The sequence below is a fragment of the Kogia breviceps genome, chromosome 6 (assembly GCF_026419965.1).
Source record: "Kogia breviceps isolate mKogBre1 chromosome 6, mKogBre1 haplotype 1, whole genome shotgun sequence".
In the NCBI taxonomy this organism is placed as follows: domain Eukaryota; kingdom Metazoa; phylum Chordata; class Mammalia; order Artiodactyla; family Physeteridae; genus Kogia; species Kogia breviceps.
In genome coordinates this window covers 111,465,371-111,483,513 of record NC_081315.1, presented here as the reverse complement: position 1 = coordinate 111,483,513, position 18,143 = coordinate 111,465,371, and the positions used below count along the sequence as shown (strand labels likewise).

Below are 18,143 nucleotides of genomic sequence, written 5' to 3'. Positions count from 1 at the left end.
TGGGGTCTGGTGAGGGGATGGGAGGTGGGTGAGGGAGGGGTGAGATGAAGCACGAGAGGAATGCTGAGGCCTGAGGGCATCTGGAATACTCACCCATGTAGGGCTTTGTCCCGGCCATGGAGGAAGCCTTTTCTGTGCCTTTCACGACCGTCGCTATGTTGAAGTCTGTGATGTGAACATGTCCTGGAGATAGAGAATCAGAAACCACAGTCAGCAAGAGCTGCAGGCAGCTGGGTTATTTCCTTGTCTGATTTAAAGCTGTGGTCTGCAAAGCGGTGGGTGGAGCAGGAAGAAAATATTAGAACTTTTATTTACATTAGTATTTTAACTGATACTTTAGAAGTGCCTATTTGGGGCAGCATCATTGACAGTAGCCAAGCTATGGAAACAACCTAAGTGTCCATCAACAGTCAAATGGATCAAGGTGTGGTATGTGTATAAAATGGAATTTATTCAGCCCTGAGAAAGAAGGACATCCTGCCATTTGGGACAATAAGGATGGATCTTGAGGGCATTATGTTAAGTGAGATGTCAGACAGAGAAGGACAAATACTGCATGGTCTCACTTGTATGTGGAATCTAAAAAAAAAAGTCAAACTCATAGAAACAGAGAGTAGAAAAGTGGTTGCTAGGGGTCAGGGGAGGGGGAAATAGGGAAAGGCTGGTAAAAGGATACAAGGATAATGCAAAACATGGTGACTATAGTTGATAACACTGTATTGTATAATTAAGATTTGCTAAGATAGTAGAACTCAAATATGCTCATCCTCCAAAAAATAGATACACATACATATATAAATATGTGAGGTGAAAAAAAAATCTATTTTATATGCACGTTTTATAATGTGAATTTTGGTGGTACATGCATATTATTTATAAATAAACAAATATGTTGAAGACATAATGAAATTTTTATGGATTAAAGTTTAGCAGCACTGGTCCAGAGAGTGAAAGCTCCTGATAAATAAATGAGACAGGAGAGTCCAGACTCCCTCTCTCAGGAAAACAGTGGGTTGAGAGAGGGCGCATGGAGAGAGGATTCTCATGCCCTGAAGACACCCTTGTTCTGCTGTCTGTCTGCTCTGGTCAGCGGGGGCCTTAGTACTGTACCTGATGAATTGAGTAGGGAGGGGGCTTGGGGGTTGAGACCACCTTCCATCCAGCCTAAAGTAATGATAGCAGATGGGACACGGGTGTTGAAGGACCCTGAGAGGGAAGGAAGAAGGACAGAAAAGGAAGGAGACAAGGAGATGTGGGGATAAAGGGGAAAAGAAAGAAAGTGACAGAAAGAGGGTGAGAGGTGAGAAGGAGGAAAATCCAAAATAGTGAGTAATGGCTCTCTGGGGAATTTGGAACATAAAATAAAACCAGCTCTGTCCATCAATGGACGAATGGATAGAGAAGAGGTACAATGGGTGTAGATATACAATGGGATACTACTCAGCCATAAAAAAGAATGAAATTTTGCCATTTGCAGCAACATAGATGGACTTGGAGGGCATTATGCTAAATGAAATAAGTCAGACAGAGAAAGACAAAAACTTTATGATATCACTAATACGTGGGATCTAAAAAATACAACAAGCTAGTGAATAAAACAAAAAAGCAGCAGACTCACAGATGTAGAGAATAAACTAGTGGTCACCAGTGGGGAGAGGGAAGGGGTAGGGGATAAAAAAAAAAAAGGGTTATTATGGGATTATAGGAAATCATGTGTGTGAAACTTTTGAAAACTGTAAAGCACCACAGAATTTTAAAAACACATAAAATAAAATAAAACCAGCTCTGAGACCCTTGAATACCTGATATAAATGCAATCACATTTCTTTCTGTTTGTCATCACATCATCTTGTGAAAATGATTGGATTTTCACCAAATCTGAGAGCTGTGTTTGGGATGGTGGGGCTTAAATACATAGGTGGGTGGCATACACAAAATTGGGACATTGGGAGAGCCTGGAGGGAACCTCCAAGAGATGGACAGACCCCCGCTAGAGCAGGTGCAAAGAGGCCTGCTGAGAGGTTCATGGGAGAGGCGTGCCTGATGTGATCAGCCACGGTGGACGGAAAAAGCACCAGCGGTGTCACATGCAAATCCCAAATCTCAGGCTCAACAGCCAGCACCGATGTGTGACTAAGCTGCTCTGCCAGGAGCTCTGTCCAGTGCCCCCAGGTGAGACGCAGCAGGAGGTACTCAGTGATGATCTGTAGTACCCTTCAGCTGCTTGTGGATGAAGCTTAAGTCACCCAGCCAGGACTTTGCTGGGAACCCTTTCTGGCCAGACACACAGTGTCCCCACCCAGGTAGCATCTCTAGAACATATCCAGTCTGCTCCAGCTTCTGGGGCTGGGATGAGCCTCCCTCCCATTCAGCCATCCATGGTCCTATCTGGAGAGAGGCAGTGCAGTGCAGTAGTTGGGTGTACAGACTCTGAGCGAGGCTGCCTTGGCTTGGGTCTCAGTTTTGTTGTGACCAGCTGTGTGACCTTGGGCAAATAATCTCCCTGAGCCTTGGTTTTCTCATCTGTAAAATGGGGATGATGATAACAAAATATCCATCTCGGAGGGCTGTTGGGAGGAATCAGGGAGTTAATACATATGAAATGGTTAGAGCATACTGACACACATGAAGTAGGGAATTTCGTATAAGCATTTACTCTTAGCAGTACTGTCCTGCCAAGGTGTGGCTCCAATCCCCTCTCCAGCTAGGGCCAGTCCACTCCTGCATCCTCTATTGCCTCATTTCTAATACTAACAAACAAGTAAATTCACAGTCCTGTTTTCCACTGTGAGGTATGTGAAAGTAGGTGGACGTCTGAGTCATTTCTGCACCCCACACCTGAACAGTTCCAAGCACAGCAGCACCGCTGGGAGGGAATTCTGGAATCTTCAAATATGGTTTTTATTTAGTTTTCTTTCATTTCTCCTCCTCTTAAAATTTTTTAATATTTGCATTATGAAAGTAAAGCCAGCTCATTATAATAAATCACAGAATACAAACATGTGTTTGAGTCTCTCCTTTCCCTGCCATATAACCACCCTGATTCATACAGCTCCTCCATTATTTCTCCCTTCACTTATGCAAACGTATGTCCACATACGTTAGGACTTTGGTTTGTTCTTAAAATAAAGAGCTCTATACTCCATGGGTCATTCTAAGAGTCACTTTTGCATTTAACCATGTATTGTGGACATATTTCCAAATCAATATACGTAGGTCTACCTATGAGATCTGCAATCCCTACCTCCATTTGAAATCCATTGTTTTTGTTTTTTTTTTTTTATAATTCATTTAGTGATAAAATCTGACCTGGAAGTCCTCTTCATAGTTTTTTTAAAAATTTATTTTTAAAAATAAATTTATTTATTTTATTTATTTTTGCTGCGTTGGGTCTTCGTTGCTGTGCACAGGCTTTCTCTAGTTGTGGCGAGCAGTGGCTTCTCTTGTTGTGGAGCACAGGCTCTAGGCACGTGGGCTTCAGTAGTTGTGGTGCATGGGCTTAGTTGCTCCACGGCATGTGGAATCTTCCTGGACGAGGGCTTGAACCTGTGTCCCCTGCATTGGCAGGCAGATTCTTAACCACTGCACCACCAGGGAAGCCCTTCATAGATTTGTTTATTGTACTTAGGGTAAAATGTCATGTTTTGCTATAGAAATATTTATATATTTGATTACAAGATGCTCTCCAAGCCTTGCTACATAGTATACAGTACATATTACAGAATATACAGCATATATTATTTTAAAATATTATTATATGTTATGTTAGACACATTATTTTCATATTATTATGACATATATTATTTAATACAAGTATATATTTAAGTCTGAAAATATCTGAGTTATGAAACCATATCTGGCCCTAAGAGTTTCAGATAAGAAATTGTGGATCTGTATTTGAAGAGTATTCCATATATGGTTATGCCATATTTTATTCAACAATTCTCCTATTATGGCACTCAGGTTGTTTCCAGTTTTGTTTGCTTAATTGTTTGTTTTGTTCTTATAAAATATGCAGCAGTAGTATTCTTGAGCTTATCTTTACATATTGGTACTTTTATTTTTGACTGGATAAATTCCCAGAAGTGGAAGTGTGTAGTTAAAGGGTATGCATTTTATGTTCCCCAAACTTACAATTTATGGTACTATAAACAGAATATGAGTGTGTATTTCTCTGCACTTTTACTAGCACTAACTGTTATCAATAATTTTACTTATGGTCTATTATCAGATGGTGAGAAATGTCATTTCAGTGCTGATGCAGCTGCATGGTTTTCATGTGACCAGTATCCCTGCAAACTGCCTATCTAGAATACTGGGTCAATTTTCAGTCAGAGCTCCTTGACTATTCAATACATTTACCCTTTTCTCTGGTCCATCTACTGCAAGTATCTTCTTCTAGATTATTGCTTTTCTTTTGACTATGTTTATAGTATCTCTTCCATATGAAAGTTTAAAGAATTCAAACAATATATTATTTTTATAGTTTCTGAGTATTATTTTTCTTATAACTTTCCAGTTTCCAGAAACCTATTCTACCTCCAATATTTTACATATTCCTCAATATTTTCTTATAATATATATATAAAATTTATATTTTATATCAATATTTAAATCTCCCAACCATATGGATTATATTTTTCTATATGGTATGATATAGAATCTGATTTTATTTCTTCCAAATAGATAGCTATTTGTTTCAACATTTATTGAAAATTTCATCCTTTCCCAATAACTTGTAATGTGACCTTCATTTTACATCAAGTCACACATATATGTGGATTTGCATATGGATTCTCTCTTCTGTTGTACTGACCTATTGTTTATTACTGGACCAGAACTATACTCATTTCATTACAATAGATTTGTAGCCCATTTTAAAATTAGATGAGAGTGGTCACCCTCATGATTGTTTCTTTTCCATGTTTTCTTGGAAACATAGAAAAGAATATTTATCCTCAAATGTTTATTTTTGGTGATGAATTGTGTCCAGTTTTAGGAGATACTCCTATTAGGATTTTGATAGGAATTACACTAAGTTATGCATACTTGTGAGATGATGTGTGGACATGTAATCCACCCAAGGTCATGCTCTGTCTTTCATTCAGCTTTATTCCTTCAGTGTATGTTCAGTGTTCTCTTCATTTAGACCTTGTAACTCCCTGGATAAATTTATTCCTAGAAATTATATAGTTTCAGTCACTATTTTGAATGAGGATATTTTCCTTTTCTTTTTATACCTAGCTGGTTTTAGCACAATAAAAAGCTCTTAAGTTTTGCTTATTTATCTCCTATTTGGCTACTCTATTAATCGTCCATAGCACAAGATATTCTCTCCCAATATCCCATCTTCCCTTCTCAGATAGTAATAGAATTTTTAACTGAGTTCATGCTCACCCAGTTGAAGACTATATTTCCCAGACTCCCTTGCAGCTGGCTGTGGTCATATGACCAGGTTCTGACCAATGGGATATGAATAGAATGATATTTGCAACTTTCAGGATATTCCCTTAAAGGGAATGAGAATTTCCTCCTTCCCTCCACTACCCCCCCATTCTGTCACCTGTTATGTGGACTTGGGGGGATATTTTGGGGCACACAGATGAGGAGCAACAAAGTAGAAGCAGCTTGGGTCACAGTAAATGTCAATGGAGGAGAGATTAGACTTTTATCAAAGAGAAAACTACTTCTGTTTCGTTAAAAAAATTTTTTGTGAGTCTTTGAAAAGCAATTATGTCTCTCTTAAATTTTACAACCCACTATTAATTTGGATAGTTTTTCTAGTGGGCCTTTTGTGTTTCTAGGCATAGAAGCACATCATCTGCATACAGTGATGGTGTCCTTTCCCTGGTTGAAGGGCTTAGAGCACAGTGGTTAAGAACGGTCTTTAGAGTCAGATGCTCAAGAACAAACAGTTGTGCTCCTGTGTGGGACATCTGTTGTTTGTGGCCACTCACATCCCATTATCTCAGCAGTTACTCATCCCTGCACATCTGGCTGTGGAATGGGGCATGTGGCTCCAGCTGCAGCCAGCCAGGCTAACCTCACCCTTTGGCTTTAACAGTTGGCTCAGGGCTGGGCATATGAACCAATTGGGGCCAATGAAAACTAGGGAGATGATTTTCTAGGGATTCAGGAAATGAAGAGTTTTCTTTCTTTTTTTTCAGGAGCTACCTAAAGTGATATTCTCTGCCTTTGGCCAGTGTGATGTGGGGATATAACCACCCCCCTGCCCCCGCAGGAACTGTAGAAGCCATTGGATTCCACAAAGAAAGACAAGCTAAAGATGAAGCCTATCCTTGGAGAAGGCAGAGCTGCAAGGGTGGCAGAGAAATGGTGCCAAAGCCTGAGCGAACCCTGCCTGAAGCCACATTCCACTGGGCTTCAGCTATACAAGCTAAAAAAACCCCCTTTATTGCTTAAGACTATTTGAGTTGGGCTCCCTGTTCTTTGCCACACACTGCTGGTGTCCTAATTGATGCAGCCACTTACCATGAGATTTGGGCAGCTTACTTCACTCTATAAGCCTCGCATTCTTCTAATATTAATAAGTACCTTATAGGGTAGTTGTAAGCATTAAATAGGGTAGATAGGGACTGAGAATGTGACCTTTGAGCAAAGACCCAAAGAAGAGAGGCAGCAACTGCAAGGGACCAGAGAGGGGCCAGAGAGAGAAAGTGGGAAAGGGGCTCAGATGGCTTTTACTCCAAGTGAGAGGGTTTTGAGAAAGAGAGATACAATGCAACTCACTTTAGAATCACTTTGGCTTGGGTCTGGATTGTAGAGGCAATAGTCAAAGCAGGGAAACTGATAAAGAAGGAGAAAAAAAATGTATCCCCCATCTATTTAAGCTGCTGTTGTTTAGGGTTGCATAACTGGTACATAATTGGTGCTGAAGCCCATTTAATCCTTGAAGTACTCTTATCAGGGGGGTATGGCTACCCTGTTTTTTATAGAAGAGTAGCCTGAAGCTCCAGAGACCCGTTCCACGGTCAGCAGCTGATACGTGGGAAGCAGTTTGTCTCTAGCCTCTTCCGGGGCGGGCATTTCCCTCCGCCCCACGCTGCCCCCTTCAGACTGAGTCTTACAGCCCAGCCCTTACTTCCTTCCGGCCCTCTGGGGTGGAGGATCTGGGGCAACTCTGAAGCCGACCAGTCTACAGGGAATTCACGTCCAACAGGAGCGCCAGACAGCAGAATTCCACTTCTGGTTTCTGTACCGCGTGAGTTGATGAGCTGTAACTTCCCGGTGTGTCTCCTTTAACGGTTGAGTCAAGATGTGGGAAAGTGAAAATTAGTGCCATATGAGGTCTCCTCTGAGTTCCTTCTAAGGAGAATGGAAATTTACTACAAAATGTGCAAATATGAACTGACTCTTCAGCTATTTGTTTTCTGTAAATTAAAAACATTCAAAATTCAGGGAGAAAAGGAGCCCAGGATATTGTGTGAGATCTGTTAGTACAAGTTTTAATGAGAGAATCAATAATCAATAATCATCCTCCCAGCCCTGTTTATGAATCCTGAACTCCAGCCCTGCTTCCCTCCTTTCTCTGACCTCATGGAAATTCATCACACCTCCAAGACTCTGACACCATTTGGAATGCTTTTTCCTCCCCTCTGCCTGGCAGATTTCCATTCATTCTTCAAAACCTGGCTGGAGAGTTATATTACTGCTGGATGCACATCTAACCTTTGCTTGCTTGCCTCCACTAACAGGAGACTCACTACCATGAGGGGTGTGTGTCTTAGTTGGCTTGGGCTGCTAAAACAGATTACCACAGACTGAGTGGTGTAAACATCAAGCATTTATTCTTCACAGTCCTGGAAGCTGGAAGTCCAAGATCAGGGTGCCAGCATGGTCGGGTTCTTGGTGAAGGTCTTCTTCCTAGTTTACATGGCAGCTTTCTTGCTGTATCCTCACATGGTGGAGAGAGAGAGAGCTCTGGTCCCTTCATCCTCTTATAGGGCATGAATCCCATCATGGGGGCTCCAAACCTATGACTTCTTCCAAACCCAGTTACTTCCTAAAGGCCTCCGCTCCAAGTACCATCACACTGGGAGTTAAGGCTTCAACATGAATTTTGGTGGAGACACATTTAATCCATGGCAGACTGACTAGTTTAGGCTTCTCCTCAGGACCTCGACCCATACCTCCACAGTCCCCTCCATTGTCATTCCCATGCTAGCATTCACCATGTAGTATCTGTCACTTTGTCCATCTCCTTGAGGCCAGGAATCCTCCCTCATTCACTTCTATGTCCCCAGTACCTTAGCACTGGCCTGACCCGGAAAAGGTACTTATCAAGTGTTTGTTGACTGGCTGATCGACGGACCAAATAAAAGACTGAATGAAGGAAATGTGGCAGGCAATCCTATCACCTTTCTTCATTCTTTACTTCTTAAGGCTATCATGATATTTACAGGAGTTGACAACACTCCATTTCAATTTTTGGCTTTTAAAACTGTAGCAACGTCACTTTTTCAGCTGGACCTCAGCTGATGGGACTCAGCCACCCTCTCCGTGGTTTTTGTAGTCCCTGGTGCCAGTGTCAGGATTGGCACCACGAGGACCTGTAACTTGGGCTACGTTCCGAGTACAAAAGTACTTGACATCCATGTGACTTGGAAAAATTCTCACTCATTTCTTCATTCACTTAGCAATCATTTAATGAGCACCTCCTACCTGTGCATATGGGTGGAGGGGGCTTGAAAGTGCAGATACTAAGGATGTGCCAGTTACCTGTGTCATGGAACAGGTAACATGGGGTTGGGATGATGGAGATTACACGGGGCTAAAGTCCCATCCAAGGTCCCCACATTGGGGTATAATTGCCAACGCAGAGAATCTTCTCAGTATTACCAGTAACAGGGACTCCTACTTTGAAGACTGGTTGCTTGCATCTTGCCTGTATATTCCAGGAGAAAACATCCAAAGCCTTCCTGAATTTTGCTGACTTCTCATTTGTTTCTTCTGCAGCTACATTGCACAAGTGTCTATCCCTGCTCCACCATGCCACCCCACCGCTTCCCTTCTCCCCTCTCAGCCCCTGTAATGAAATAACCCCAAACCCGCGTGCGTATTTACCACATGAGTGAGGGCAGTGTAGTGCTCTCACTGGGACCGACAAGGCTACAATCCAGGAGAAGATGGGGTCTGCTTGGGAGGGGATAGTCAACCCAACGGCAGGCTTTGTTTACTGCAGAGTGAGTTCTCTCTAGATTTGTCCTCAGGAAGCCGAGGCTGGATGCGTGGCTGTGAATTCCTGGGAGTGAGTGCTAAGGTCGTGCCCACCAGAGGGCGCTAGATTGGGAGTTAGGCTGACAGGGGGTCCATGTGTGAGAGATGATCTCCTCCCACATGATTTTCTGCCTTGTTTCCCTGGAATTTGGAGTAAAGCCTCATGGGAGCATCTGTCCCCACCTTAGCTGGTTTACAGGGTCTACATCCTGCCTAAGCCAGGGGTCACAGTGGGGCTGCTGAAAAGATGCTGCTGGATGCCTAAGAGGATGAGAGCCTCGCTGTAGACCCGACTGCCCCACCCATGACAGGCTCACGTGCTCACTGCTAATAATATCTGTACTTCCACGATGTCAGTGTGATGCTACCCTGGCTGTGATAGTTCCCTCGGGATCACACATCCTGGGCGCTGTGCCCTCCTCCACGTGTCTTCATGCAGATGACAGTGAATGTACTACAGGACAGTGGCAGAAAGAGACGGGGTGAGGAGAGGGAAAAGGAAGGAAGGAAGAAGAAAAGAAAGAAAGAAACCAAATCAAATTCCAGGGCACCAGCTTATCCAGGCTTCATATGGCTTTACCTCAACCAAAGATTGACTCTGTTCTGGGGCATATCTTTGCCTGATGTAGAATGAACGACCCTCTGATTTTCTTCTGTTCTATTCGATCTGAACTCCTCCCCTATCTAGGACATGGGCTGGGAAAGAAGGACTTTCAAAACACTCCGTGTGGGACTTCCCTGGTTGTCCAGTGTCCCCCTTCCAATGCAGGGGATGCTGGTTCGATCCCTGGTCAGGGAACTAAGATCCCACATGCCGCAGGGCAACTAAGCCCGTGCGCCTCAACTACTGAACTCGCGGGCCTCAACTAGAGAGCCCGCGTGCTGCAAACCACAGAGGCCACGTGCTCTGGACCCCGCGCACCCTGGAGCCTGTGCGTCACAACTAGAGAAGAGAAAACCCGCACGCCACAACCAGAGAGAAGCCCGTGCACCACGACGAAGAGCCTGCGCGGCGCAACGAAAGATCCCACGTGCCTCGATGAAGATCCCGCATGCCGCAACGAAGACCGACGCAGCCCAAACTAAATAAAATAAATAAATCTCCAAAAACCCAAAAAAATCTGTGTGCTCCCTGCTCCCCCTGTGCGGGGGTGAACAAACAATAGCAGGGTACAAGAAATGCAACACGTGTGGGATTTCTTGAGCTCCTGGGCTGAGGTTTGGGAGAACTCCCACCCAAGACGAGTTTCAACACCTTCCCCCTGGATATATTGTGATTTCATAAAACCTGCCCAGCCTTCACACCCTATTTGATTTGATGCTGCTTGGAAATTCCTTCCCCCAAGGCTTTTTTTTTTTTTTTTTTTTTTTGCGGTATGCGGGCCTCTCACTGTTGTGGCCTCTCCCGTTGCGGAGCACAGGCTCCGGACGCACAGGCTCAGCGGCCATGGCTCACGGGCTTAGTTGCTCCGCGGCATGTGGGATCTTCCCGGACCAGGGCACGAACCCGTGTCTCCTGCATCGGCAGGCGGATTCTCAACCACTGCACCACCAGGGAAGCCCTCCCCCAAGGCTTTTGAGAGGGCTTAACAGTTCTGAGTTTCTTTCCCCTTTTCTCTACTTCTGTGGCTTTTAATGTTAAGTCACTAGATTTTAGGTTAATTAGTTATTGCAGCATAGCCATGGCTACCTGATCAATCACTTCCTTTCCACGTCTCTGTGTTGGCATGTAATTTTATGCAATCATACTAATCACAGTGAATTAGGTTTACAGAGAGGTTTTTATAAACTTCCTCAGCCATGATTTGCTCTTTGCAATGACTCTGAGAGGCACCAGGATAGAGACTATCTTTTGATACCTAGCATCCTTTTCCACTCCATTCTTTCCTGCCTCCAGTATTATAAGGACCAGAAAGAGAGAAAAACCACATGTCCTGACCCTCTTGCAGCTAGGGGTCTGGACAAGATTTAGGTTCTGCCTTTCAAATGCACTCAGGCAAGGTTTGGAAGCAGAAAGGAAGCAGGAGGAGAATGCCATTTGAAGTCTGGAGTTACACTGTCTCAAGTCAGGGAAGTATGCATGCGTGTCTCCAAACCAGAAGCTGGCAAACAGAACTGACACACACCCTTCCCTGTCACCTTCAGAGGGAGCACAGCCCTGCGGACACCTTGACCTCGGGTTCCTAGTCTCCAGGACTGTGAGACAATACATCTCTGCTGTTTATTGCCTCTCAATTTGTGGGACTTTGTTCCAGCACCCCTAGGAAACGAATACAGGGGGCTATTTATTGGGGGTGCTCAGAGACTCCTGCTCTGGCTCTTCAGGACTTTGAGACATCACACTGTGCTAGACACTTCCATTCCCAGCAATCTTCAGAAAGAATCTCATTACAAACCTCCCAAGGAATCCAGGCTAGCTTTAAGCCACATTCCTAAGCTTTATCCTTAAACTCGTCTAGAATAATGACACCCACTGTTGGCCCCTCCGACTCAGCAGAAACACCTCTGCCCCCCAACTTGCCTGGGTGGCTTTTCCCACTTCCATCTCAGCTGCTCCAATCCCTGCATCTGAGGCTTCAGAATCAACACACGCCTGATTTGTTAACTTCCTGGAGTCTCGTGATGGGGCTGTCACAGCACATACAGTGTTTTGACAAGTGATAAGGGGGTGTTGCTGCTGGCCACTGCCGTTTGGGGGAACACTTAGCACACTTGCCGACAAATATGTCAGCAACAGATGGAGAGGAAATTCTTTGAAATAAGTCCAGTGAAGGCGTGCTCTGAAATATAGCCTGTTAATAGAAAATTTGAAGTAAAGTCAACAGATTAGGAGACAATTGCCATTGAAAAGATAGTTTGTTATTCACAGTTCCTAAGAGGAGGGGGGGGGTCACATCACACCATGTGGGTCCCCCCAGGGAAGCACTAGCGTTAGTCATGAGACAGAGGGAGAAGGGAGAAAATGTGGGCAAGAGCCTTTCTGGTGGTTTCTGTGGGAAGGAACAGGCAAGGCAGGGCAAGCAGGCTTAGGACTGGTTAGTCTGAATAATTTCAGGGGTTCTGGGGCACAGGAGCTGTCCCTGGCTGTCTGGATCCTGGCACTGCGGTGTTTAGGGCAAGTGGATAGTGGCCTGGAGCGTGTGCAGAAGTCAAGCATCAGATTACAGGAAACAGAAGACATGGTGAATACAATGAGGAAACAAATTCACTCTGCTGGCAGGGCTGCTGTGTCACCTGTTACTAAAGATCCAGGTGAGGTTTCTGATCCGCAAGCACCCATCCCGAGGTCCCTGAGAAAAGAATTGAGTTCTGCACCTCACAGCCTGCTGTCCTCTGGCCAGTGGAGCTTCTCCCTTGCCCTCTGGGATGCTCTGCTCCCAAATGCTCTGGTGAGGACACTCTTGAGGGAGAATCCAGAAAGCCCTCCCTCCCCCTCCCCCAGCTTCACTGCCCGTCTGCTCTGCTCCGGCACAGCCTCACTCACCCCTGCCCGTCCCAGCACTGACCCTGCTGGGTTGGAATCACCTGTTTACTTTTCTGTCCCTCCCTCAGCCCTGGCTACACCTTAGGACCACCTGGTAACTTTAACCCCACCTTCACACCCCCCTCCACCCCGCCCAGCACTTTCTCCTGAGAGATGAGTCAAGTGAGCGCCTCTGTGGTGGGACCTTGCCGTTGGCACCTTTTACAGTTCCTGGGTGACACGCAGCCGTGGCTGAGAAGCGACACCCTAGACCACGATGTCCTCGGCCACAGGGGGTCTGTGTCCTTGGGTCGCCTGTCACAACACCTGGCTTACGGCAGGTCTGCAAAAGTGAAGGATTTACTTTCTTGCACACAGAAGAGGACAGAGCTACAGTTGTCCCTTAGTATCTGCAGGGCATTGGTTCCAGGACCCCCACTGATACCCAAATCTTTGGATGCTCAAGTCCCATGCATAAAATGGTGTAGAATTTACATATAGCCTGGGCACACCCCTCCATATACTTTTTTTTTTTTTTAACGTATAAATACCGAATACAATGTAAATGCTATGTAAATAGTTGCCAGCTAGCAGCAAATTCAAGTTTTGCTTTTTGGAACTTTCCGGAGGAGTTTATTTCCTGACTGTTTGCCATCTGAGGTTGGTTCAGTTCGAGAATGTGAAACCCCAGATGAGAAAGCTGACAGTGTATGGTCAGTACATTTTGACCAAGGGTCCTCAGTAGACACTCAGGGCAAAACGCAGGCACTGCCCTTCTGTCTCTGACTCCCGGCTCTTTGCTTATTTGGGGGGAAGTCAAGCTCCCATGTGTTAAAGACCAGCCCCCGACCTGCGCATCTGCTGGATGATTGCATTAATCTCCCCAGTTCCTCCTCCTCTGTATCCTTCCTTTGGCCATGTCATTTGGCAGTGCCCAACCCCGACCCGGTTGGGTCTTGTGAGTTGCTTTGCCCACTGGGATGGCAGCAAATGTGATGCAGGTGGTGGCTTAAGTGACTGAGCTTTCCCTGCCTCTGCTTCTGCTGTGGCCACACGAGGTCACACAGGGCTGGCCTGCCAGCAGGGGAGCCATGAGGAGCTGGGCCGAGCCACCCGGTCAATGAGCCAAGGTCATGGTGTACCAGCTGGCAGCCAGGCGACCCCCAGGCATGGGAGTGAGCACAGCCAACATCACCATAGCTGCCTGGCTGACCCTGCAGGACCTCAGTCTTAGGAGCAAGCCCTGCCTACAAGAGCTTAACCCCACAGGCCTGTGAGCTAACTGGATGCTTCTTGTTTATGCCATTAAATTCACGTGGTTATTCACCACCCAGCATTATTGTACCAATGGAAAATGAATGCAATCCCTTCCCCTTCCCTCTACAGTTTTAAATTCCCCATTTCCTAGAGCACTTTGCCCTCAGCCCTAAAGCACTCTCAACTCCTCCTCTCACACTGTGCTACGATGCTACATCCTCCTTCAACTTCATTTTACCTCCAGGTATGGTCTCCCTCTGCTTTTGCAGCTAGCCAAGAGACCCCAAATCTCAAAGTAGAATTAGCGCCCATTCTAGGAGATAAAACCAGCCTGAAAGATCGGAAAGCAGAGCAGACACCAGGGGAGCAGAGACACTTCTGTGAGAGTCTTGGATTTTGTATAACCAGCAGATCTTGAACATTTTAAATAAAATATGAATGCATTTATTTAATTATGCTTATAACTCACTGTAAACACAGCAACCAACTTGTTCTCTGAGAAACCACTTAATGAGACCAATCAGCAAACTCTTTAAAAAGAAATACACAGTTATCTGTTTTGTAAGCTGTTTTTTTTTTTTTCAATGCATTTAACAAAAGGGTAAGGAGATCTACTGTACAGCATGGTGACAGTAGTTAATAATACTGTATTGTGTGGTTGAAATTTGCTAAGAGGGTAGATCTTAAATGTTCTCACCACTCACCCAATAAGAAGGTAACTATAAGAGGTGATGGATACGTTAATTACCTTGTGTTGTTAATTTCACAATGTATATGCATATTGAATCATCGTGTTGTACACCTTTAAAAAAAATCACATTGTACAACCTAAACATACACAGTTTTTATTTGCCAATCACACCTCAATAAAGCTGGAGGGGGAAAAAGGCAACAATGACTAAGAAAAAAAAAAGAAAGAAAAGCTGATGAGCATCTATCTCCTGTCATAAATCAGGGAAAGGAAAAACATAGCCACAGTCTCCTCTCTTGTCCTTCTCTCCCAGGGGAGAAGATTTGTGTTTTTTGAGAATTCTCTGCTCCCGATTTTCCTTCTGCACTGCCTAAAAAGGCACTCACTGGATGCTAAAGCTGATGGAGGGGAGGGTATCAGCCATTCACATCTTAGTTTGGAATAGTGTTCAGTGGTCTGTCTCGACAGCAAGCTTGATGAAAAAGGAGCTTAGAGAAGAGAGGAGGGTTCGAATCCTTGGGGAGTGTGTGGGATGCTGCAGAGCCAGAGGGCAGGGTCAGGACACTGTGTAAGGCATGTGGGAGGTGGTGAAGGATGGGGCGATCTGGGAAGAAAGTGGGAAAGGGCTGAGGGGGAGAGGTGAGGACGAGCACAGAAGGGGAGGTAGGAAGGGATGGACGGAGATCCAGGAGCTCAGGAACGAGGGAACCCAGAGAAGGCTGTGTGAGCTCTGGCCCGAGGCCGTAGCATTGGGCAGGAACTACGGCGTCAGGCAGGCCCTGGTTACCCCACAGGCTTGCTGAGTCTCATTTCATCCTAGAGGAAGTGGCTGAATTATTTCTACTGCTTGGTGTTCCTGCCTTGATTTTGCTTCTGGAAAGCTGCCCAGGGCCTGAAAGGTCATTGTCCAAAAGTCTCTCTCAAGTCTCTAGGCAGGGGCCGTGAGGATCCCAGCCAGAACCCTGCCCTCCACACCCCTGGTTTCCAGGACAGCCCTGCCAGGGGTCCTGCATCACCCAGCCTGTGCCTCTTCTTCCTCCACCTCACCTGCTTCTGTGATCTGAGCAGAGAAGGGACAGGAGAGGCTGAGAACTATAAGCTAATACAAGCCCTCCTGTGCACCTTTATGTCCTGGTGCCGGGAGAGTGGCTGATCTTCACCATCTTGTCTTAGACCTTTGCCACCCTGCAAGGTGGTATTACTTGTTTTGCAACTTGCCTGAAGACGCATAGCTAGTTGTGGGACCAGCTGAGACCCAGGTCTGGGGTTCCTGCCTTTTAGATGCAAACTGGGGACCTTGATTTGCAGCCTCAGCTCTGCTCAGTTTCCCCCTGGCAACCTAAGGTCATCCCTGACCTTCCATTCAGGAGTACAGGGATTCCACCTCTCTGCCCCAAAGCACTTGGTCTGGTTTCAGCCTCTGGCAGGAGACTGGAGCCCAGATGGTCCCATCCACCACCCCCTCTGTCTCCCAGTACCAAGGGGTTTATACAGCGAGGTAGGATTCCCTGAGACACACTGGTGACACACACAAGTCCTAGAGGGGCTTCGGGCTGGAGCCACAGCCTCAGCCTGTGGGAGGGAGTGGGGGAGGTAGGTCAGAGGAGCCGTGTAGATGAGGAGGCAGACTCATCCCTGAAAGATTCAGCAGCACATCAGAAAAATTCCCACCTGCTCATTCCAGCCCACACCCCCAAAAGCCCTTGGGACATGAGTTCCCGAAGCAACATCAGGGAATTTAGTCTCCAAGACTGCCACGATGGTTGGCTGCAAAGCCGCCTTTGGCATGGACTGCAGTGGACCGTCAGTCATTGCTGGGCTGTGCCCTGGACTCGTGGTCCTGACTTGACTGGGCACCGCATCCCTGGGACTGACTCAGAACACAGAGGCGCAGGTTCTCTAAACTGGACAGGGTCTGGCCTCTGAGTCTTACCAAGTCGCCCAGGGGATTCCGATAAGACCAGAGTTGGAGAGCCGCTGACATGGAGCCTTCTCCATGCACCAGCAGTATCAGCCTCAACTGGGAGCTGTTATAAATGCAGAATGCCAGGTCCACCTCACTCCACTGAATCCGTTTAAGAAGATGCCCACACTCCATACACACATAAAAGCTTGAGAAGCCTGGATGAGGGAAGGCTTAGAGGATTACTGATGACTGATTTCTAGCTTGCCAAGCACACCCGATCGCATTTGATCCCCATGACAATCTGGAAGGTGGGTATCATTTTCCCCGTTTTACTGAAGATGACATTGAGGCTTAAGAGAGGTGAGGGACATTTCTGAAGCCCCCGGTTCACAGGTCGGAGAGCAGGGGTGAGAGGCTCAGAGCTTTCCAACCTTGTATCCCATTCCCATTTCTGCCCTGTTGTCCTCACACCAGGACGTGAACGGTGATGTCTTTAGATATGAAACCATCAAATACATTGAACTTAACTCAGGCAGCAGGACACAGACCAGATATTTACACAGGTGTTCATTCACCAGGATTGAAACAAAAGAAGGCTTTCTAGTCAACCCTAAAATCCAGTTCACCAGGACCAGGACCAAATCCCCAGAGCCTCCAAGTTCCCACTGAAATAGTCTCTAGAAAGCGTTCATAGCAGGCTTACCGTGTTCATCCAGCAGTATGTTGTCTGGCTTGATGTCTCTGTAAGAGAAAACAAAGAAGCTGAAGAGGTGATTTCTGGAGCCTACCTGGGAGCACGTGACAAACATGACAACTGGGGATACATGCCTGACAACACCTAGCGTGCTTGTCTCTCCCCCAGCACGAGGGCTCAGACAGGGGGTAGAAGAGTGATTGTTATGATAGCAGAACCCCGTGTTCTTGCTTCCTTCCCTTTCCTTTTCCTGGAGCTGCAAGTGCATCGTGTGAATATTTTTCTCCTGGATATTCTTAACGATTTCTGGCCTCTTGAGTCCCAGGAGTGACTGCTCACTGAGCACAGGGTCTCTCCTGGTGGGTACAGACACTTACCCTTCCTGATGGAATTTAGCCCTCCCACCTCGCTAGGTACCAAACCTCCCAGGTGTAATGGTCTCTGCTCTATGGACCCGGGAACTGAGGCTCTGGGAGGTTCAGTGACTTTTCCTGGTCAGCCTTGTCCACAGCCTCTGCCAGTTTTTGTACAATCTCAGAAGATCTGACATTTATTATAAAGAAGTGAATGGGGCTTGAGTTTCTAAAATCTGTGATTTTTACATGGAGCTTTGGAAAGTGTATGCACGTTCATGATGACTAAATCAAGGCTGAAGATGTCAATCCAGTTTCTTAAAAGATCACACCCAGCCATCAGCCAGTTTTTGTACAGTCTGTGAGCTAAGAAGGGCTTTTACCTTTTTAAAAGATTGTAAAAAACAAAAGACACACACGCACAAAGCAAAAATGAAAAGAAATGTACAACACAGACTGATGTGACCCTCGAAGCCTAAAATATTTATTATCTGGTCCTTCAGAAGTTTGCTGATCCCTTTTGCACACAGCAGGCCATGTTC

General features: G+C 45.9%; 1 protein-coding gene across 3 annotated transcripts in view; it reads right to left on the bottom strand.

Moving 5' to 3' along the window:
* STK32B (serine/threonine kinase 32B) overlaps nucleotides 1–18,143 on the bottom strand; it is a 338,968-nt gene that overhangs the window by 48,753 nt on the left and 272,072 nt on the right. For all 3 annotated transcript variants that reach the window (XM_059066571.2, XM_067036963.1, XM_067036964.1), the window contains 2 exons: nucleotides 17,258–17,295; nucleotides 94–183 (listed from right to left, as the gene is read on the bottom strand). In XM_059066571.2, coding sequence (XP_058922554.1) covers nucleotides 94–183; nucleotides 17,258–17,295 — 128 coding nt within the window. The remainder of the gene's footprint in view (nucleotides 1–93; nucleotides 184–17,257; nucleotides 17,296–18,143) is intronic.